Source organism: Oryx dammah, unplaced genomic scaffold (genome assembly GCF_014754425.2).
Source record: "Oryx dammah isolate SB20612 unplaced genomic scaffold, SCBI_Odam_1.1 HiC_scaffold_25, whole genome shotgun sequence".
Classification (NCBI taxonomy): Eukaryota; Metazoa; Chordata; class Mammalia; order Artiodactyla; family Bovidae; genus Oryx; species Oryx dammah.
This window is the reverse complement of record NW_024070209.1, coordinates 78,090,140-78,113,040: the sequence shown is the minus strand read 5'-3', so window position 1 is coordinate 78,113,040 and position 22,901 is coordinate 78,090,140. Positions and strand designations below refer to the sequence as shown.

The following is a 22,901-nucleotide window of genomic DNA, read 5'->3' as shown; positions in this document are numbered from 1 at the left end:
GGAGATCGAATGTGAAATAAATATAGGTGACAGAACTGTATGAAACACAGGAAGGTATACCAATTTAGAGATAACCATATTTCTACTTTTTAATGCATTTCCATTAAGTACATACAGTCAATAACTCTACTTAGCTGTCACAAAGTAAAAGTCAAAGATTAGAATACGAGGTCTCTCAAGAGATCACCTGACCCAAATCCCTTTATTAAAACAAGTAGGGTGCTACAAGAAACGCCAATCTTGAGTCAAGGGGCTCAGAGCCAGATAAACCTGGCAGTATGTCCCATCTCTGCTTATCAGAGGATTGGATGAGCAGAGATGGGACCTCTGTGTCTCAGTTTCCTGAGAAACAGGAATAATATGAGTACTGACAAGACACACCAGTATCTGGCACGCAAGAAGTAACAAGAAGTACTCAATAAATGCTGGCTCTGGCACGCAAGAAGTAACAAGAAGTACTCAATCAATGCTGGCTCTTATCACCATCGCCAGCTGTATTTTACAGATGATGAAACCAAAGTTCAGAGACAACTGGCCCAAAGTCATTAAAACTAGCAATTATATTCCAGACAGAAATATAAGGAAATGAAGTGAAGTGAAGTGAAGTCGCTCAGTCGTGTCTGACTCTTTGCAACCCCGTGGACTGTAGCCTGCCAGGCTCCTCTGTCCATGGGATTCTCCAGGCAAGAATACTGGAGTGGGTTACCATTTCCTTCTCCAGGGGATCTTCCCGACCCAGGGATCGAACTCGGGTCTCCTGCATTGGAAGCAGACGTTTTAACCTCTGAGCCACCAGGGAAGCCTATAAGGAAATGATGCCTTCGTTATTTAAACAAAAGCCGGATCACTTTAGCTCACTCCAGGGGGGACACTCACTCCAGGGAGAGGCTAGACTTTCCTTCCTCAGCCTTGTCCTAAGGTCCACCTTCTCCACAAACTGCAGGTCTCCTGTTATCACTGCCACATCTGCCACGTGCTCTCCGCAAAGAGGCCAGAAGCAATCTGCATTGAGTCTCTCAGGACTACCGAGAAGACACCAAGGACTCTCTTTCAACTGTTGTTTTTTTTCCTGCTTCCACATGAATTCACATATCCAAAATACTTTTACTGGGGTTATATCGCCTACCTTAGTACACAAGTGAGTCATAAAAGGAAGGGGAGACTGCATTAAGATCTCAAGTATGTTTGGAGGAAAATGATTTGAAAAAAGCAACCTGAGATTTCTGAAAAGTCTGCTCGCTGCCCACCACCACCAACACAGGCCTGTGCCTTCATTAAGAATCATCAGGTTAAAATTACTCAACCAAACGCTTTGCTTAAAGTCTCAGAATAACAACAAAAGAGCAACAAACATGGAATGTCACTAACGGAGACAACATAACTTACAGAACACAGTACATGCCCTGCAATACTTACTACAAAGAACCCCTGCATCAGGGCTCCTAAGTTCTCCATGTGGTACAGTCGTCTTTACCCCCACTTCCAAGAAAGAGTCCCAACCCCCAAGCCCCAGGAATCCAGGGCAAGAGAAATAAGGTGAGGGACCTGTTCTGCCCACCTACAGACTTTCTCCATATCTGTGTCTAAGGACCTGCCTCTCCTGTGATGATTATGACAATAGAATCATCCCACTTTCCTGGAAAAACCTCTACCACTAACCCATAAGAATGAAGTTCTGGTTAGACATTTAGATTTCAATTGAATAATCACATTTCAGTGTACCATTACAACTGTAATATGACGAGAGTAGATGAGTGAGAATACCCTTCCTTATAAAAACATAGGCTTCCGGTCTTTAAAGGCTTTTTTTATTACACCATATGCTACTTCTCTTTAAACACACAAGGCTTCCCTGGTGGTCCGGTGGTAAAGAATCTACCTGCCAATGCAGAGGACACCAGTTTGATCCCTGTTTCAGGAAGATCCCACATACCACGGGGCAACTAAGCCCGTGAGCCACAACTACTGGGTCCGCACATCCGAGAGCCTGTGCTCCACAACAAGAGAAGCCACTGCAATGAGAAACCCATGCCCTGCCATTAGAGCGTAGCCCCTGTTTGCTGCAAATTGAGAAAGCCTGAGAATAGCAACAAAGACCCAGTACAGCCAAAAGTAAAACTAATTTTAAAAATTTAAACACACAAATCTGAAAGATATTCAAATTAATGGAAAAATATTATTTCTAGTAATCAAAACAATTTACAGTTCTCAAGCATGACAATTTATAAATAGCTATGTCTGATTTAAATGTGATATGGCTGAGCCACTAAAAAATGTGCATTAAAAGATATACCTTTCTCTCCCTTCTTTTCGAGAACGGGTGATCTGATTAATTTCCAATGCTGTAAGCTTCTTTGCCACACGATATTGCCAGATATAAAATGCTTCTTTCGAAGCTGCTATCACATGGGTTTTGGTCATTGTAACAAATAATGGCACTATTAAAAAGAACAGAAAGACAATTTGGTTACAATTAGAATCACAAAAAGTTTGTGCCGCAAATGACTTCAGCGATCATGAGTCCAACCCCTTATTTTACAGACGGAATACTCCAAACACAGTCTGAGAAATCAGAAGAGTCAAAAGCCTACAGGACCATACAAAAATATCAACTCAAAAGGAATCAAAGACCTAAATACAGAACTCTTAGAAGAAAACTTATGTGTAAATCTTAGTGACATTGGGTTAGGCAATGATTTCTTAAATATGACACCAAAAATGCAAGCAATAAAAGAAAAAAAAGGAGATAAACTGGACTTCATCAAAATTAAAATATTTGTGCTCCAAAGGACACCATCTAAAAAGTGAAAGACAATCCACAAAAGGAAGAAAATATTTGAAAATCAAATATATGATAGGGAATTAGATCTAGAATGTCCAAATAACACTTGTAACAATAATATATCACAATAAATTAGATTATTTATTTATTATTATCCAATTAAAAACTGAGCAAAGCATCTGAATGGACATTTCTCCAATGAAGATATGCAAATGGCCACCAAGCAAATGAAAAGAGGCTCAACATCATTAGGCATGAGGCAAATGCAAGTCAAAATCACAATGATACTTCCCATCTACTAGCATGGGTAGAGTCAAGATGTCAGACAATAATGAGTATTTGCAGAAATGTGGAGAAACGGTAGGAATGTAAAATGGTGCATCCACTTTGAGAAACTGCTTAGTAGTTCTTCAGAATGGTAAATACAGAATTACCATATGCCCTAGCAATTCCACTCCTAGGTATACACCCATCATTAATTTAGAAAAAGATATTCTTCAAAGTTCCTTCTCACTAAGAATATATTCTCTTAAATATCTTTTCATCTGTTCCATTTCCTAGTGAATATTTAATTAAATATCCACTGTGTACCCTTTGATGAAATAGAAAATCCATCGTAAACAGATAAAGAAACAGAGAATTAAAGATATAAAATAACTTGCCCAAGGTTAGTCAGGCAAAAATAAACAAAATAAACGATATAGAACGAAATACACACATTCACACAAAACACAGAAAAACAAAAAACTCATAAAAGATCATTTTAGTACCTAATTTCTAAATTCACAGTTAAAATGGCACAAAACATATTTTTCAATTCACAAACACTGTACAAAGTAATTACTAATAAAATCAGGATAATAGGAAAGTGTTAATAACAGGCACCATCTATGGAGTTCTTATGCTGTGTACCATGTTTGGTCGCTCAGCTGTGTCCAGCTCTTTGTGACCCCATGGACTGCAGCCCACCAGGCTCCTCTGTACATCAGGGATTCTCCAGGCAAGAATACTGGAGTGGGTTGCCATGCCCTTCTCCAAGGGATCAAACCCATGTCTCCCGCGCTGCAGGCAGATTCTTTACCGTCTGAGCCACCAGGGAGTTCTTCCCACAGTACAAATAAAGGACATTTAAGGCAGTAAGAGACATAGGAACTGAACAAAAAATTAGAAACTAGACTGACGGTATGGTGTTAATTGAATAAACAAGTTGAGATTCAAATACAAAAATTTTTATATGCTAAATACCTCAGTAAGTTGAATTATATTTTAAAAAATTTTTTTCATTACAACTGTCACGATTTCTCTATTCAAAATGTGTACCAACTGCTACCAAACTCTAGAGGGAGCAAGAAGCCTTCCTTTAAAGAACAGCTGGTTGGAAGGCAGTCCTGAGAACGGTGGCAGAGCCCCAATTCAGGGCGAGCCCTGAGTGAGACGAAGGAGCAGGCCACGTCCAGGTTTTTATTGCTCAACTTTCGCTGATCCCGTCTGCACTAAATCATAAGATATCTGCTAAATATGCAGTAAATTCTACCATGGATACTCTGACACAAATAACTATTATGCCTTTAGTATGATATGAAGTAAGTTCACAAACCTTAACTGCTTTCTAATAAAATACAGTGTTTCCTAAGCATATAAAAGCATTTTTAACCAGCGCTTAGCTACAATTAAAAATTATAGTCATGTTTCCGCTGACGTATATTGTCACCCTGCTTATTTAACTTATATGCAGAGTACATCATGAGAAGCGCTGGGATGGAAGAAGCACAAGCTGGAATCAAGATTGCCAGGAGAAAAATCAATAACCTCAGATATGCAGATGACACCACCCTTATGGCAGAAAGTGAAGAGGAGCTAAAAAGCCTCTTGATGAAAGTGAAAGTGGAAAGTGAAAAAGTTGGCTTAAAGCTCAACATTCAGAAAACTAAGATCATGGCATCTGGTCCCATCACTCCATGGGAAATAGATGGGGAAACAGTGGAAACAGTGGCAGACTTTATTTTGGGGGGCTCCAAAATCACTGCAGATGGTGACTGCGGCCATGAAATTAAAAGACACTCCTTGGAAGAAAAGTTATGACCAACCTAGATAACATATTCAAAAGCAGAGACTACTTTGCCAACAAAGGTCCGTCTAGTCAAGGCTATGGTTTTTCCAGTAGCCATGTATGGATGCAAGAGTTGGACTGTGAAGAAAGCTGAGCACTGAAGAATTGATGCTTTTGAACTGTGGTATTGGAGAAGACTCTTGAGAGTCCCTTGGACTGCAAGGAGATCTAACCAGTCCATCCTAAAGGACATCAGTCCTGGGTGTTCTTTGGAAGGAATGATGCTAAAGCTGAAACTCCAATACTTGGGCCACCTCATGCGAAGAGTTGACTCATTGGAAAAGACTCTGATGCTGGAAGGGATTGGTGGCAGGAGGAAAAGGGGACAACAGAGGATGAGATGGCTAGATGGCATCACCAACTCGATGGGCATGAGTCTGAGTGAACTCCGGGAGCTGGTAATGGACAGGGAGGCCTGGCGTGCTGCAATTCATGGGGTTGCAAAGAGTCGGACACGACTGAGTGACTGAACTGAACTGAACTGAAATAATCACAAGTTTATTATTAGCTGAATTTAAAAGTTAGTGGTTCACAGCAAGTCAAATTTTGGATTCAAATCACAGGCATTTGCTCTAAGTTTGTGTACATGGTCCGTCACTCAGTCATGTCTGACTCTGCGACCCCATGGAGGCCTTAGATAAATTACTTATTCCAGCTGAACCTTAGTCTGCTTACTATAAATTGAAGATAATAATATTACCAACCTTATAGAGCTATTTGAAGCATTAAGAGAGAAATAAATATAAGCATAGTATAGTATCTGGCATAGAATACATAATTAATAATAGTAATTTAAAAATTTTAAATGCCAGTATTTACTGAATTTCTAAAAATTATGCCAGGTAAGTTATATAATTACATTAGTATGTAATTGATGTTTCACATATATAAGTCATACCTACCCTGTAAGGTGGGCACTATCATTATCCCCAATTAGCAGATGAAGAAACTGAAGGATGGAATGGTTAAATTAACTCACTGAAGTCACACGACTAGAAAAACAATAGAAGCTGGGACACAAACACAGCCAATCTGGTTCCAGAGTCTGTGTTCTTAACCACTATGGCAGACTGCTTCTCCTTAAGGGTTAATAACAGTTAGATGTGGTTGTTATTATTTTTGCTTTTTATAATAAAACTATATAAATTCACTAGTCAATACAACAAAAAACAAAAATATATATGAAATGTGTTCTTCTGAATCATTATGGCAGTAATTTTGGCAAATTCATATGCATAGATAATGCTATCTACATAAATTATGCTAGATCTTTATTTATTATCTATCCCATCCAGGTGGTTTAGTTCTTAAGTTTCCTGGAACTAAGCCTCTAGGAAAAAGTTAGAAGACCGTATATTATAATAGATACAATATTTTAGGGAAAAAAACACAGCCAGGATAAAAGCAGTCCAAGTCCTTCTCAACTATTCAATATCTGGAAAGAAAAAATTTGAACTCTCTATAAAGATTACTGGAAAAAAGTGTTAAAGAAAGTAATTACGCTTCCATTAATTGAACCTTGTAATGCTAATAGGTAGTAGTTAGTAGCCAAGCAATGACGTAAAATAATTTAAGACAATCTAGGAATTCACATATAAGTAAAACTTGCTTGTAACATTATATTTTAATGCCAAGACCTGAAATAAATGTTTGCATCGTAACGTTCCCCCACTTTCCTACCTATTCATTTCTCAGCCTTTTAAAGAGCTGGTAAAGTGAAACTGCACTGAACGACTTTCATTGTTACCTCTCGCTGAAGAGGTCTACAGAAGATTTAGTGCATGAGCTACAGGCCGAGATTAGAAAGCCCTTATGTGCTCTCCCCACCATGGCTGCAGCACAGGCACCTGGTACTCTTCAGGCACTTTTCATGCCTTCATTCCTCTGCAAATGCTATTTCCTCTTCTTTAAATATCACTCAAAGAAATACCCATCCTTCAGAACTCAGCTCAAATGAAAGCTTCTATAAGTAGAGGACATGTCCCTAATATCCACTCAGCCAGCACCTTGCACAATACCAAGCACACAGCAGGGGAGAAAAAGTCACTGTTCAATAGATGAACTATATTTTTAATTCTCTGTTTAGACATCCCACAGGAAATGTGAGAATTAACTTCTTATCACTCCTCGTACCCAGTACAGTACCTGAGACAGTATATGTTCATTGGTGGTTTGCTAAATAAATAGATTCTCTTTTAAATATTTTTATACATTCAATAAACATTTGTTACTGGGCAAGCACAGTGGTAGGCAGTGGGGATACAGAAATGAAACAATGTAGACAGATCTTTAAGAAGCTCAAAATCTTGTAGGGAAAATAGACAAGAAAATCAACAGTTACAGTGCAGAGGAAGTACTTTGGCCAGAAGCACAGAGAGGGAATTGAGGGCCTAAAAGAAGAGGTGCCCCAAATGGCATCCAGCTCTTATACATACAGCACAACAGAACCCTACAAACTAAGCTTTATATAATATATAATAATATGCAACGTTCTTTTTCAAAGTTTCTACAGAGGCTTTCAGGAAGAGTAGATGACAAAAATTATACTTCCTAGGACAATATCAGTTAAATACTTTTTTTTTGCTTCAGCCTCCAGTCCTCATGAAAATTTGGCATAAAAACTTTAAAAAGGAATTTTACAGGATATGTATGAAACAAAAATGTTGAGTCTTTGGCTGGGTTTACTGCAGACCAGTGAAAGAACTGCTTGTTAAAATTTCAGCCAGCAAGACCGCAAAATAAAAAAGTTTCAAGACTCAAAAATACAAATAATCATGCCCTCAAGCATTTGCCATTTTTTGACGGTAAAGGATTTACATCTGGCTTTATTAAAACACAGACTGCCTGTGATTAAAATTACTTTGAGGCTAACTCTATCATCCTTATGATTCTATATTAAAACTTTTGATATTAAAAAGAAAAAACATATAATCTGAAGATTGACATAATTTATCCTTTAAGACTCATATTTTTAATAAATAGAAGATATTCGTGTGGTAAGAGTCTGCAACAATTTTAAGCTAAAGAATACTAACATTCACAAAGAATACTAACATTAATGTACATATATATATAGAGAGAAACATAAAAACAAACCTAACAGTGAACATAAGACATGAAGTTGAAAAGTTTCAGTGCTTAAAAATGAGATACCGAGACCCTAAACATAGAGTATAAAATCTCTGAGACCAGCTAAGTATTTTTCACTGGTAGCTCAGTAAGTAAAGAATCCCCTTGCAATGCAGGAGGCCCCAGTTCAATCCCTGGATCAGAAAGATCTTCTGGAGAAGAAAATGACAACCCACTCCAGTATTCTTGCCTGGAAAATTCCATGGACAGAGAAGCCGGTGGGCTACAGTCCATGGGGTCACAAGAGTCAGACACGACTTAGCAACGAAACCACCAAGTATGTTTTACATTTGCTTGTATCAAAGTCCTCAGCAAAATACTTAGAAGGCAGAGTTTAATATTTGATTGTTAAGGCTCAATGTGAAATCTAAAAAAAAAAAAAAACGAAGAAGACTAATTATCAGATTGAGAAAATAATTCAGTAATTCAATGGGTTTTCAATTTTTGAAACCTACTATTTTTTTCTATCACCATATCCAATAAACTAGTATACTCTTAAGAAACATTATTTTGGAAGTTATAGTGAAATGGCAACAAAATATTTGGTAACAACTTTTGACAAAATACTAAGAATAAGATTTGGAAACTTTTATGGTTACTTGCAGAGCTATTAGAGGGAATGATAGATCTAAAGCAACAAATGTCTTCTGAAAACAAAAAGTCAGGAATATTTTTTATGTTGTTCCTATTAATAGACTGATTTCATCAGAAAAATCTAGACAGGGAAAACTCTCTTCCACAAGCAGCTAAAGTGTTCTTTATGGAACAGAGGTATTTACAAGCAGTTTATTAGGAATAAGAGTGGTTTCATGGCAAAATTCTTTCTATAATCCTCAGTTTATTACATACTAATCATCACATTGGATACCAATCCTCATACAATTATATTTCCCATTAAAAGCAAATAACGGCAGTATAGCAGTCATGAGATTATTGTGAATTCTGGAGTAAACTTATAATTATTGTACTAAGCAGGATCCTTCTGAGAGTGAAATGGGACGTTACTAATGATTTTACTATGACAACAGGCATAGGCTGGTACCGAACCTGAACCAAGCACACTAGGAAGTATGCTCATCCTTGTTTTAGAGAATAACACCCTAGTTAATAATACCACTGTTACATCTTAAGATTAGTTTACAAATAAGACTTGAATAAAGATGGAGTAAACATTAACATTTCCTTACCAAGATCAATGTATTTGGGATCCAGAGGTGTGCCAATAGAATTACACAGAACTAGAACGAACTGTGAACAAATAAAACAGAAAGTATCAAAACCCCTGCTTATGCACAATAGAAGAAATAATGCTTAACAAACCATGTTTATCTCTTTCTCAAGTATCACTAACATAGAAAGAATTGATAAAAATTAAATACAAAGAATAGCAAAGATAATCTACAGCATAAAAGTAAAGAAATATAAACTAAAATTAAACTAAGGCTGATTTCTACATATAGTAGAACACTATTTTTTAAGAGACCATTTAAGAAACACAAGTACACTGACTACATTTCATTATTTATATTTCTAAAATTGCTGATCAGCTATAACTTCAAAACTCATTTTTATCCTATAACCAGCTAATATAAAGGCTAACTTAATTTGTTACCATTGCACCAAATGTTTCCATCTCGTTCTCCTCCTTTGAAGCAATATATAAATGACATGAGAAATTCAGAAAAATTCAGTTAATTCAGGGAAAAAAAACATTATCCAACCCACTGAAAATAACTTAAAATGCTAATGATTAACATATACACAAATAATTATCAATGATTCCTATTAGGAAAAATAATCAAGCATAATGTATACTTTACATAAGATAATTCTAATGATAATTTCATTTTTTGCTGTTAGTCATCTTCTCCATATCTAGTACTAAGAATACTATTTTACACAGATGTTTTTCTGATTAGAATAATATTTTCAAACAAGCCCATTCTCAATGTTCTATTTATACACAGATGATTTCTTTTCTCAGTGTCTCAAAAGTTTTTTAATTTCATAAACATAAATTAAATGGTAAAATATCATGATTTACTCTTCCACTGCTTAAACTTATTTACTGCCACAAAATACAAGTGTTTTACATGCTTATCATTCACATGCTCAGCTCATAGTTTAAAGAACCAAATAAGACTTCTTACAAAATCCCCCCCAACTGACGTGTTTACAGTGCTGCTTCTTGCTTCATTTTGTTTCAACTTGCGACATCATGCACCCCTATCCACCGGGAAAACTAAGCATGCGACCCTCTTTCACCCTTCTTGCCCAGCCTCCCACCTCACAATCTCACTCCTCCATCTTTCCACTATAACTTTGTTATATCAGAACTTAGGGCTTACACTGGTATTACAGTTCAATTTTTAAACAACTTTAATTTTTTTACATTCTTTTGACTCCATAAATGCTATTCACAGCTGAGTCAGGTACATGATTTATTTTCCTCTCAAGCAAATTTTGCTTTCCCTGTTGTGGATAATTGCCTTTATTTTTTTCTCTTTGCTTAGTTTTCTCTGTATTTAATACTGACTCAAGTCCCCCATTATCTCCCAGTTACGGATGTCTCCCCTCAGGAGCTCAACCACATTAAATATTGTATTAATTTCATCTTGAATTTCTTCTGGAGCCGCATGGCCTGCTCTCCTTTGGTGATCCACTCTCTCAGCATGTGCAAAACTGTCAGCTGGTACCACTCCTCACCACAGTCGTCACGTGACCTTGTTTCTTCCTCTTTCCTGGTTTTTCATTTTGGTGAACCATATCCTGAAGTCCCTTCTGAAGTTAAGGAAGCTCAGAAGGTAAATTTTTGGTGATCTCGTGCATCTAAAAATGTCTTTATTCCACCCTTATATTTAATGAATTATTTACCTAAGGTATGGAATTCAAGGTGGGAAAACATTTTCCTTCAGAATTTTGAAAGCAATTCGCCAAAGTATTTTAAGTTGACAAGTCAAATGCTAGTATGATTCCTGATCCCATGAAATCTGTTCTGGAACCAAGTGGGAACAGAAGATTGGGGTAGGATTCATTTAACTGCCTTGTTTTCAGCAAGAGTCCCTCTACTCTTCCCTATGCTTAGTGCCTCTCAGTGCAGAGACTTTTTGTATCCTCTCTGGAGAGCAAACCAGTCTCCCTGGGAGTGAAAAGGGCAGCTGAGGCTCAGAGAGGGAGGGAATCTAGCAATCTGCTTCTTTATACACCCTTTTTATTTTCCCCCAAAGTACTCTCCTGCACACTCTCCTTCTCCGACCAGGTACCACCATCAAGTCCCATGTCTCTGGGATTCTGTGATACAAACTGGTTGCTTTTTTCCTTTCTCCACTGATGGAGAGAGGATTCCATTTTCCTGGGTCTGCTAAGGTAATTACCACTAATCCCCCTACTCTCTAAACTCCAAAATTATATTGCTGTTTCCTCACCCTTTCTGGTCCCTGAAGGGTTGTGGCTTTTTAAAAAATACCTTTCCCTTTGTCTCAGTGAGTTTCAGGAGAGAACAGAGCCAAGTGTGACTGTTCAAATGGGTGCTTTCAACTAAAAAGTCTATGCTTTTTAGTGGGATAAAATAATTTATCAAAGACACTGGTAGTCCTTTTTTGAAAAATGTGCATACTTCTGCAAATATTTAAATGGCTAGCAGGCTTTTATAAAGGGCATTATTTATATTATATATTTTATGTTATGAGACACTGACTTTTAAAGCAATATAACTCCACATAAAAGTACATTTCTGAGTCAAAACTACTCAAATTGTTATAAATGGCCATTGTTACATAATTTCTTGAGCCTTTGTACTAGACATCTGGTTTTTCATTTTTACCTATGGAATTTTAAATTGGAAAAGGACTGTGGTATTTTAAATATACAAAAAGCTTCAGTACCAGTCAGTATAAACTGCCAATGGATTAACTGATCAGAGAAAAAAATCAGGGGACAGAGACCGAATGGAGCCACAGAACTCTCCAAACAGAGGTCTAGGGAGACCTGGCCAATAGACCCGACACTTTCTGTACCTGCCAGAAGAAAGGCTGTGCGTGAGAAGATAGATAACTAGAGCCCAATTCAGCCAAGCAGATAAACCCATCTAAGTTTTAAGATATCAAGGAACACCTACCTGAGGGTGATTTTCATCAGCTTTTGTTGCCAAAATGCAGAAGTCTCCACAGGTAGTAATAGAAATGAGACTCTTCACATACTTAACATATTTGTCATTGTTTTTTGTATCCCAAAAGGTAACACAGTACTCTGGACGATCACGTCTGGTATAAGCATAAACTACGGTGTTTGAGCAATAACCCCACTAGGAAGAAAGGAAGGAAGAAGGAGGGAACCGAACGAGGGAAGTGGGAGGGAAGAGAAAGGATGAGAGAAATAGCAATTAATGTTGGGAAAGCCACATTATTATATTTTCTTCCTCTAGAAATATTGCAGGTATGTGTTTTATCAGTGCTGACAAAAGTAATCCTTTAGAAACAGAAAAGACAGGGACTGAATATTCAGCTTCATATCTCTTCTCCCTAAAATAACAAATCTAAAAAGTAATAAACACAGTTTAAAAAAAAAAAGCACTGCAAAAATAAATTGGGCTTAACTTTCCTCATTTTAATTTGTAAGATTTAAGCTTCACTGGTGAAAGTTTCAGATTTTTCAATAGTCAATGATAGCCGTGTGGGGGACAACAGCAAGAGTGATCCCTTCTGAAGTTCAATTCCAAGTCCTGAAGCCGATACTCAAAGACAGTTGCTTTGCCGTTTTTCTCTCATCCACATTTTTTATATTTGTTTTTTATCAGAGTAGCAATATGCACACAGTTTATAGTCAAATAATTCTGCATGGTTTATTTAACACAAAACAAAATGCAAGACCCTCTCTGCCTAATTTCCTCCTCGGGGTAGCCAGTTACAACTCTTTTAGCTGAAAACTGTTTGGGTTTTGATTTCCATATCATATGTGTATTGATTACAGAAATTAGAGCTTTCTCTCTCCTGACAAATTTATACATAAGTTTGGATAAATTGATATTCAGTGTCAACATTATTAACATTGTCTTTACTGCTGTTTCGGGGGGCACACTGACACTCTTGGTACTCTTTATATACAGTATTCCAGAAAAGCTTACTAGTTTACTAAGTCTACGCTGTTCACACTGAAAAGCCTCCTTTCAGCCGCTTTCTAAAACAAAGTGGCTATGAATATATACAAAATATAGAGACTATACTTTCAACCATAATAAAATTATATAATAAAAAACATCTTTTTTTTTACAACTGCTCTTAATACTCACCTTATAATCAGGTCGAATATTTGCAAAATATATGAAAGAATCAACAGTCACTGCAATTTTCAGTCCACCTCCTTCCCAAGATAGTGCAGACATATGCTTTCCAGGAACCTTCAAAGTACCCAGATGCTGAAAAAAATAATTATATTTAACTAAAGTATCACAATTAAATAAAATACCACCTATCACTTCACAAAGATCAAAAGTGGTACAAAAATTACTTTATGAAAGGTTGTTAAATACTTCAAATCATTTTCCATTTTTATAATGAAAAACCAATGTATGATAGGAGAAATTAACAAACTATAGCCAAAGAATTCAGTATCAAATTTTATCAAATCTAAGATGCCAGAGATTTAAATATGCATCTTTATTTTTATGTCCAACTTAGGAAAAAAAAAAAACACAGTGCTGCAAGTTAAAATAGGACAACTTTGATTTTAAGATGCATCCCAATTTAAGGTTGGAAAGAATTGTGCTTCTTAGATGCAATGAAATATTGTAGTAGTAAACTCAGTCCTTAAGTCCTGCCTCTTATTCAGCCTCCACCTACCCTCAACAGCCAACCAGATGCCCAGCCTTTTGCTTTCACTTCTTTCCTTCATCACAACTGCCTTCTTTCTTGAGTGAACTATCTAGTAGCTTCCTAACTACAATTTACCTTTTGTCTCTTCTTTCATTCACACCCTTCCAATTCAATCCCTGCTACCATGACTATCATTCTGGAACACCAATACAATCATATCCTAGTCTGCTTTTAAAAATGCTTTTTCAAAATCAGTAGCTACCCCCATCACACTCTCTGGAATAGTATACAATGCCTTTCTCCCATCTGCCCAAAACTCTGTGGCTCAATACCCTACGAGTTAACCATAGTTACCGTGTTCTCCTCATGAGGGAACTACTCTGCCTCCAATCCCTTGGCCCATATAATGTCTCTTCTGCCTGAAATCCTTTCCCTCAAGACTCCCCCATCCAACTAGTCCTTGTCCTTCTGGAGTGCTCCTATTCACCCTTTAAGATACATCTTAAATATTACTTCCTGCCTTCTTGCCTCCCTCTGTGGTTCCAGAGAATTTAGACAGTGAGCTACTTGGCAGCACTAACTTGCTCATATTCACTTTTATTTCCCTATCCCTTAATAGATTCTTTGGTAAACAAGTGCAAAAAAATAAAAAAATCTATCAAGCAAATAAATGTATAATATAATCAAATGAATTTCTTTGTATACTGACAGTATATTTAAAGGTTAAATTAGCAAATGAATATAAAGATCTTTTTAATGTAGCCATAGAAAGAAAACATTTTTAATCTGTGTATTTCACAAAACAGTATACTCCCCAGAATTTTCATAAATTATACTGGTATCCCTCGTTCTTCAGCAGATATGTTCTAAAATCAAATTTAATATTAAACTCCATTTTGCCATGGCATCCAATGGGTTGGGGGGGGGTAGTTTTAACCTAGGAGGGTGCACTCTGTCTGTCCTGCTGCCTGTATGAAGCCGGAGGAAACAAAGGCTCTCACAACATGACTCTCGGTACTGACACCCACACTGTGAGAAGACTGCCATCTCATTCTGCCGACATGGCAGGGGGTGGCAGCAGCAAGGACGAACAACTGGCCTTTAGGAGCACTCACGGAGCACTGCGGTAGGCGTTTTCCCACTGCTACCTCCTTTAATGTTTACAGTAGAGTCTTAAGGAAATAAGTTAGCTGAGTCTTAGAGGTTAAGTAACTTCTCTGAGTGTAACAGCACCGTAGAAACAAAGTTCAAAGCCAAAGCCAGGCCAGAGGACAAACCCCACGCTCAGTCATCCCCTCCCATAGCTAAGACCACACTGAAAAGACCAAAAGATCCTAGCCCTCAGAATCAAAAGTGAACTCTTCCCTGAGGTTTTCCTTAAGTTGACATCTCTAGCTAAGTTCCTTCCAAGTTCTTCCCAATAACACAGATCCAAAAATAAATACCTCATATATTCACTTATTCAAAAAATATTAAGTGACCAAATACCCCGAGGACTAGGCTAGATATTTTTAATTACAACTATACCAAAAGCCACTTACAGTTTTCAATTTAACACATAACCCGGTGATTTGCAAGATACAGCATTATGGGCCTTTGAATGCATACCTAGAGAAGACTGAACTAACAACAATAAGCTGATTAATACAGTGATAAATAAGCCAATGGCAACAGATGGAAATAACCAACAAAGAATGTGAATTTAAAAGAAGGCTATACCGATTATACAGAGTGAAGTAGCCAGAAAGAAAAACACCAATACAGTATACTAACACATATATATGGAATTTAGAAAGATGGCAATGATAACCCTGTATGCAAGACAGCAAAAGAGACACAGATGTGTAGAGCGGACTTTTGGACTCAGAGGGAGAGGGAGAGGGTGGGATGATTTGGGAGAACGGCATTGAAACATGTATACTATCATGTAAGAAATGAATCGCCAGTCTATGTCCGATGCAGGATACAGCATGCTTGGGGCTGGTGCACGGGGATGACCCAGAGAGATGTTATGGGGAGGGAGTTGGGAGGGGGGTTCATGTTTGGGAACGCATGTACACCCATGGTGGATTCATGTCAATGTATGGCAAAACCAATACAGTATTGTAAAGTAAAATAAAGTAAAAATAAAAATTAAAAAAAATAAAAATAAAAGAAGGCTATAAATAATGAGATAACTAGAATTCAGATTTTTAATTATTTAGGAACCTTGAGAATTGCGCTTTTGTTCTTCCTTAGCTTTTAGCATCTACCAGAAATATTATTAGCTGATAATGAACAGAGACCACCTACACTCTAGAGAACATTCTGCTAGGTAACTTTCAGCATCATCTGACACCAGTTTACCCACACAGAAATTACTAAAAGACAGAAAAAGAAAATACTAACATAGTAAAGACAACTGGTACAGACTTTAGTATAGCCAAAAATAGAAATTATTGAAGTTTGTGGTGAATTTATAAAAACCAACAGGATATCCAAAAGAAACTGAATATAGTCTACAGTTAGAAAATAAAATAGATAAAAACTTATTAATATTAGTTACTAAGTTCTCACTTTCTAAATAATTTAAAATGTATAACATATTAATTCTCCTATTTGATATTTACTACTGCTTTAAGAAAACTCTCTTTGAAAATTAAACTTATTAATAGTAATACTGAGAAGTATAGTATTTTTTTAATGTATTTATTTTTTAATGTAATAACACCTAAGATTCATTCTTAAGATAGATTTTCTTAAAATAAGCAATTATTTCACAACAAATTGAAACAGAAGTTTGGGAGAAGGACAGACTGCTATGTATATTTAATACCTATGCACATTTAATATGTCATGTTAAAACCCCCTAAAATTAATCTGAAATATCTAAATTACACTAAAAACAACTTAAAAACCACCTGTGAAAAAGATGCATATGCATATTACAGAGAAAATATTCTCAATAACTATTCCCCAGTGATTTCTTACATGAAACATCTGGTTTTCTAAATGTAAAGATTATAAAATAAATTCCATGATAAAATGAAGGATTACAATATGAGGATATTAATCAAAGAAATACACCTGATAGTTGATCATTTTTATTTAAAATGTCCCTTTCAAAAAAAAGTGACAAGTGTATACCCCTTCCTCCATTCTTTTTTCCCCTACCTTATTCACTGCATATTTAAATGGAAAGAAAGAAAGAGAAAATCTTTAATGAGACATTTACCTCACCAAATGGAGTATAAAACTGCACAGTGTTTACATCTTTATCCTGAGTGATGACCTTCTGGGAGCCTGCCACTGCTAAGACGCTGCCAGTATGGTTCCACTGGATACTTACTACGTACATGCCAGTATCAATTAAAACAGGATCTAGTCCAAAATAAAAGGAATTATGGCAAAAATATTTAGCCGAGAGAACTTTTTATAATCTTAAGAACAATTTTTTAAAATATTTTTTTAATTCTCCACATTTAAAAAAAAAGAAAAATTACATACTTTGGTCATTCTCATGTCTCATTATTTGGCATCTCCCATTGTCAAAACAGATGGCGAGACAGGGGCAATCTGGCTCCACGTAACCCTCTGTGCCGTGGTACCAGTGAATTCCAGCAATGCTGACTGCTCCAGTGACATTCACTAAACAATTCAGCTTCATTTTCACCTAAATAAAATCGGTGAGCTAGTATTTTATATTTGAAAACAGTAGTATGATTAGTGTGAATAGAGTATTATTATAGAAGGCACACTGAAATGTGAAAATCTGGTTTTGAATGCAAGCTCCTTACTGATTCACCAACCATGGGCAAATCACTTCACCTGAGTTTCAGTTTTCCCAATATGTAAAATGAGGATTTAAAAAAAAGTTAAAAAAAAGTTCATAGAGTTTTGTGAGACTCAAATGATCAAAGGTATACAAAAGTGCTTTGAAAATAGCAAAGTGTCAAACAGCAAATAGCAATATGTAGATATTGGTTATTATCACTTCCACTGAGTGGATTCATGTGATGTCTTGACCCTGACTAAAAACAAATCACCCCATAAGTAAGGTCAGAGATCTGCCATAGCTAGATCTCACAAAGCCAGAGCTTTCCTTGAGATTCTATCCTAGCCTATTCTGTTTTGCTTTCTTTCCAGAACCTGATTTTTGTCCCTTACTGTATAAGCCTGCCATCCTTTTCACAAGTTTAATACCTTGCTACAAAAAATATCTTTGGTATCTCATGTAAACTTCAACTTTGGATACCAGAAGACACAAAGGTTAACTTCACATCATCCTACCCATCATTCCTCAGTTTCAATACACTGCAGTTTTGTCCTTTCCAGCTGCCAGAAAATCAGAACTAAAAGCACTAATTTACCTTGAAGCAACACAGAATGTTTTCTTAATAAAACAAAATCAGGAAAAAAAAAAAAACCTGAATTAAAGACTATCTTGATTACACAAATTATCATAATAAATAAATGTGTATATACATATTAAAATGATATACAAAATAAGCATACAAAGTTGTAAAAATAAAAGTATATATATGCCGTACCATAAAATTCCCTTGATTATCATAAATGTGTATCTCTCCATTGGCCATTCCAAAAAGTAAGGCTTTACTATCTGCAGACCATGCTACATGGCATAACTGCACACCCTTCAGGTCTTTTCCCCAAATGCGATTCCCTAAAGCAAACATAAAACATAATTATTTCATTAAAATTTCAAGGTCACGATTCTCTAACAACTGCTCTAGAAATCTTTGTTTTCCTAAAGGGCTCTCACATTCTTCACAGCATTTATTCAGTCATTAGATCCTTACTGAGCACCTACTATGTGCCAAACACCCTACTAAGCATTTGAAATAGCAGCTGTTTCCAACTCTCTCCCTTCTCTTCTAAATTCTGACTCAGGACCTTACTCCTAATTAGCAGAAGAATTCACCTTTTACTTTGCAAAGAAAATAAAAGCTTTCAAAAAAAAAAAAAAACCCATTCCTACTTTCGAACGTTCAGAACAGAAGTGAATCCACACTTACTCTTTCTGCTTTGCCTCCTAATACAAAGGAAGAGGTATGTCCCCAACAAGACACCAATCTAAAGTGAATCAATCCCTCTACCTTTCTCTGATCTAGTCCCCCTGACTGCCAATGCAGGAGACACAGGTTCAGTCCCTGAGTCAGGAAGATCCCCTGGAGAAGGAAATGGCAACCTACTCCAGTATTCTTGCCTGGGAAATCCCATGGACAGAGGAGCCTGGTGAACTACAGTCCACGGGGTCACAAAAGAGTCAGGCACGACTTACTGACTAAACAGTAAGACTTCAAATACGTGATTCTTAAGTGTCATCAAATTGTACAGCAACTATTTTCTCTTTTCATATTTATTTTTCTGTAAGAATGCTAACATCTGATAACATTTAAATCTCTAAATATCAAAACTTCAGCTAAATCTTGACCTTAGCTCTGGGTGCAAAATGCATTACCATCCACTGAACCAACGATCACAGCCCCATCCTCGTATACGATACAGATCTTCTGTCCATCAGCATTCCAGCTCATGCTTCGAACCACTGACTTATTTCTGTTGTTGATCATCTCCTCATACCAAGAGCCTGTATTCACAAAGGAAAACAAATGGCAAGTCAAAACTTTCACATCTGATAAATGGTACTTCAGAGTTGGAAACCTTCCATAAAATAGACGATGGGACAAATAACTGCAAAGTTTTCCACAACCTAAGACATTAAACTACAAAATCTTCAAATCCAAAAGAACGAGATGAAAAAAATAACTCATGCCTTTACTAATAATTGCTTCAAAGATTATCAAAGAAAACACAATAAATGCCTATCCTTTTTCTTTTTCTATCAATTAAAAAATAAAACTTCAAAAATAAATAAATAAATAATAAATAAAATAAATAAAACTTCATTTGCTTACAAAGGGCCAAAATGAGTGATTTTTCTCAAAGACTGGTTTTTCCCACTTGAGTGCACCTCAGATAATAAGCAAGGAAAAAACAGAATAACCACAATTACTGCATAAGTATACCCAAACTCTCCAATGATTAATTGTAGGCATGTTAAATGTGAGCATATTATGTAAAAACTAGAAGACTGAAAAAAATTTTAAGTTCACATCACATCAGTGATATCACACCACTAAACCTGAGTGACAAAAACATTCTTGTATTTATTTACATGGGGTTGAAGTGCGATGTGACTTGTCTCAAGGTATAATCAAATGTGAGGCATATCATAAGGCTATTTTGTTTTCTTTTTGTTCTTTAAAAGGCTTTATTACATTCCCATACATACAATTCTGGCCTAAAGCCAAGCAAGTAATTAAGTAACATGGAAAAACTAGTCAGAACAGGGTTTTAGCCATCGAGACTGAGGCTCAGAGAGGACCTACTCTAATCTTGTGTACTTTCACATTTTACTCCCCACACATACATACATAGACATAAACTTCAAAAATAAATAAATGAGTTTGTGTACTACAGCATATTTTAATTAAGAATTTTTTAAAGGTATATACCCTAAGCATTTTTAAAACCACACACATGAGCTAAGGTACCCTTTTCATTCAAAGATGATGCCTACAGGCCTCAAGAGAACATGTATTATGAGTTATTTTTCTGGTAACAGTGATACACCTAAATTAATCTTTCTCTGACTCTTCCAACTCTGGGCAAAAGGCACCAATGTGGAGCCAGCAGTCAGAGCTGAGATAAAAATCTATATCCATGAAGGAAAAGGAAGCTAACTGACTCATTAAAGGAAATGAATTATTGCTCTGACTTCTTCATAAATGTGTTTTTATCTACTAAACTAACTCCAGTCACTGACCACAGAGAAATGAATTCTTATTGGAAACTTGAAAAAAAGAGCTTTCTCAAGCAGAAACTATTCTGCCAAGAGCCTAAGCTCAGTTTGAAGATAACCAACAGTCACATAATTCACTTTCTTAATGCACGGTCACAGTTCAAAAGAAATAAGGTTAAAGGGAAAAGTAGGAATCCATAAATTTGGAAATATCACCCCCGTGAACTCCTACTGCTGGTTAAAAAGGGTCTGTTTCAAAGATGTTATTTCTCCATTCAACTACGGTGATCCAAACTCCAATCTGTGGAAGATTAAATAAGGTGTCTTAATATACCTTTATATAACATCCAAACAATGATAAGCCCATTTTGGTCACTGGTAGTCAACTTCTGATATTGTTCATTCCATGTTACAATTTGAACAGAACCTAAAAATTTATAAAAACAGTTTAGAAACTAAAAAAACAAAAAGAAGCTACGATTAATTTCAAATTTATATTTTTATAATAAATGCCGAGAACATGTTAAAATCAGTACCATTTCTGGGCAATTAACCAGTCTAAAATTACTCAAAAATGTTCATAGAACACAGTTACTATTATCAATTGTTTCTACAACAATGCCTAATACTAATTTTCATGTTTATTCCTATTTTATGCCAGCTAAGGGACCAATTAGGATCAGCTATAAGAGCTGCCATAGATCTGATGACAGATACAAATGTAAGTAAGATTTACCCAATTTGCCTGACTACCAAGGACTATGATGCCCAAAGGACATCATGTTAAGTACTTGTTTTTTTTCTTTTGAGGGGGAGGTATTTGTCAAAGCAATGTCTCTGAATCTCTCCCCCTGCACCACACGTTGTTTTCTATTCTATTAGTAACACACTCTTGAGCATATCTCAAACCTCTGGGTTATGTGAACAAATGTGTTTTTTCAGTTTTTTAATCCCTGAATACTTTATTGTATATTTCCTAAGAACAAGGGCATTCTCTTTCAAAACTGTTTTACAAATTAGAAATTTTAACACATACACTATTATCTCCAACCCACGGTCCACATTTAAGTTTTATCAAATGTCCAAACAATGTCCATGTGAGATAGCTGTTTTTCTCATTTCAAGATCCAGTCTAGCATCATCCAGTACATTCAGGTGTCATGTCTCTTCAGTCTACATTAATCTGGGACCATAAAACAGACTCTTAAAAAGGAGGGTATCCTATCCATAGACAGATAGTTTTTTAATATATAAAATAATAGCTACTTTTTTCATACCTATTGAAGATGCTATTTAATCATGTGAAAGTTGTTAAATGACTCTAGGTCATGGCTAAACAGAAATGATTACTTTAAATAAGACCATTGTTTAAAACGATGACATTTTTGCATAATTATGGCTAAACAGAAGTGATTACTTTAAATAAGACCATCATTTAAACAATGACATTTTTGCATTAAGGAAGTAATTTCTTGGAGAAGGGCATGGCAACCCACTACAGTATTCTTGCCTGGAGAATCCCATGGACAGAGGAGCCTGGTGGGCTACAGTCCTGGGGTTGCAAAGAGTCAGACACGACTGAAGCAACTTAGCACACACACACAAGTCATTTCTAAGGCTTCCCCGATGGCTCAGCGGGTAAAGAAACAACCTGCAATGTGGACTGGACCCCTTGGCTCCAGGAGACTCTGGTTGGATCCCGAGGTCGGGAAGATTCCCTGGTGAAGAAAATGGCACCACTCTAGTATTCCTGCCTAAAAAATCGCATGGACAGAGGAACCTGACAGGCTCCAATCCGTGGGGCCACAAAGAGTCAGACACGGCTGAGGGACTAAGCATACACACACAAGTGGTTCCAAAAACTAAAAATACTATTCAAATATGATTTAAAAATTTACATGACTCACCACTATGACCTTCGAGAGCCTGATTCATAGAAAGGTTACTAGGGGCTGCAAGACCCCTCAATTTTGTATCATCTGAAAAAACAAAAACAAAACTTATTATGGCAAATATATAAAAGCTACAGATTATAAGATTTTGATATTTCTTGCTTTTTTTCCTACTCCTAAATAATATTAGAATAATTTTTTAAAGAATGCCTTATTCTGACCTATTTTTCCCATGGTAGAAATATGGACAAACACGTACCTCCTTGCAAGATATTATTCTGGTGAAATAAAGCAAAATGTATAAAAGAACACTTTATTTAGCATATTAAATATAATTAGTAATTATTATTGCTACTTATTCCTTCCCAAAAGA

General features: G+C 36.2%; 1 protein-coding gene across 2 annotated transcripts in view; it reads right to left on the bottom strand.

Moving 5' to 3' along the window:
• WDR35 (WD repeat domain 35) overlaps window positions 1–22,901 on the bottom strand; it is a 56,475-nt gene that overhangs the window by 25,761 nt on the left and 7,813 nt on the right. For both annotated transcript variants that reach the window (XM_040224998.1, XM_040224999.1), the window contains exons 3-12: window positions 22,544–22,615; window positions 20,971–21,063; window positions 19,293–19,421; window positions 18,361–18,494; window positions 17,318–17,483; window positions 17,046–17,191; window positions 13,309–13,434; window positions 12,139–12,324; window positions 9,209–9,269; window positions 2,294–2,438 (exon numbers count right to left, since the gene is read on the bottom strand). In XM_040224998.1, the coding sequence (XP_040080932.1) occupies window positions 2,294–2,438; window positions 9,209–9,269; window positions 12,139–12,324; window positions 13,309–13,434; window positions 17,046–17,191; window positions 17,318–17,483; window positions 18,361–18,494; window positions 19,293–19,421; window positions 20,971–21,063; window positions 22,544–22,615 (1,258 nt within the window). The remainder of the gene's footprint in view (window positions 1–2,293; window positions 2,439–9,208; window positions 9,270–12,138; window positions 12,325–13,308; window positions 13,435–17,045; window positions 17,192–17,317; window positions 17,484–18,360; window positions 18,495–19,292; window positions 19,422–20,970; window positions 21,064–22,543; window positions 22,616–22,901) is intronic.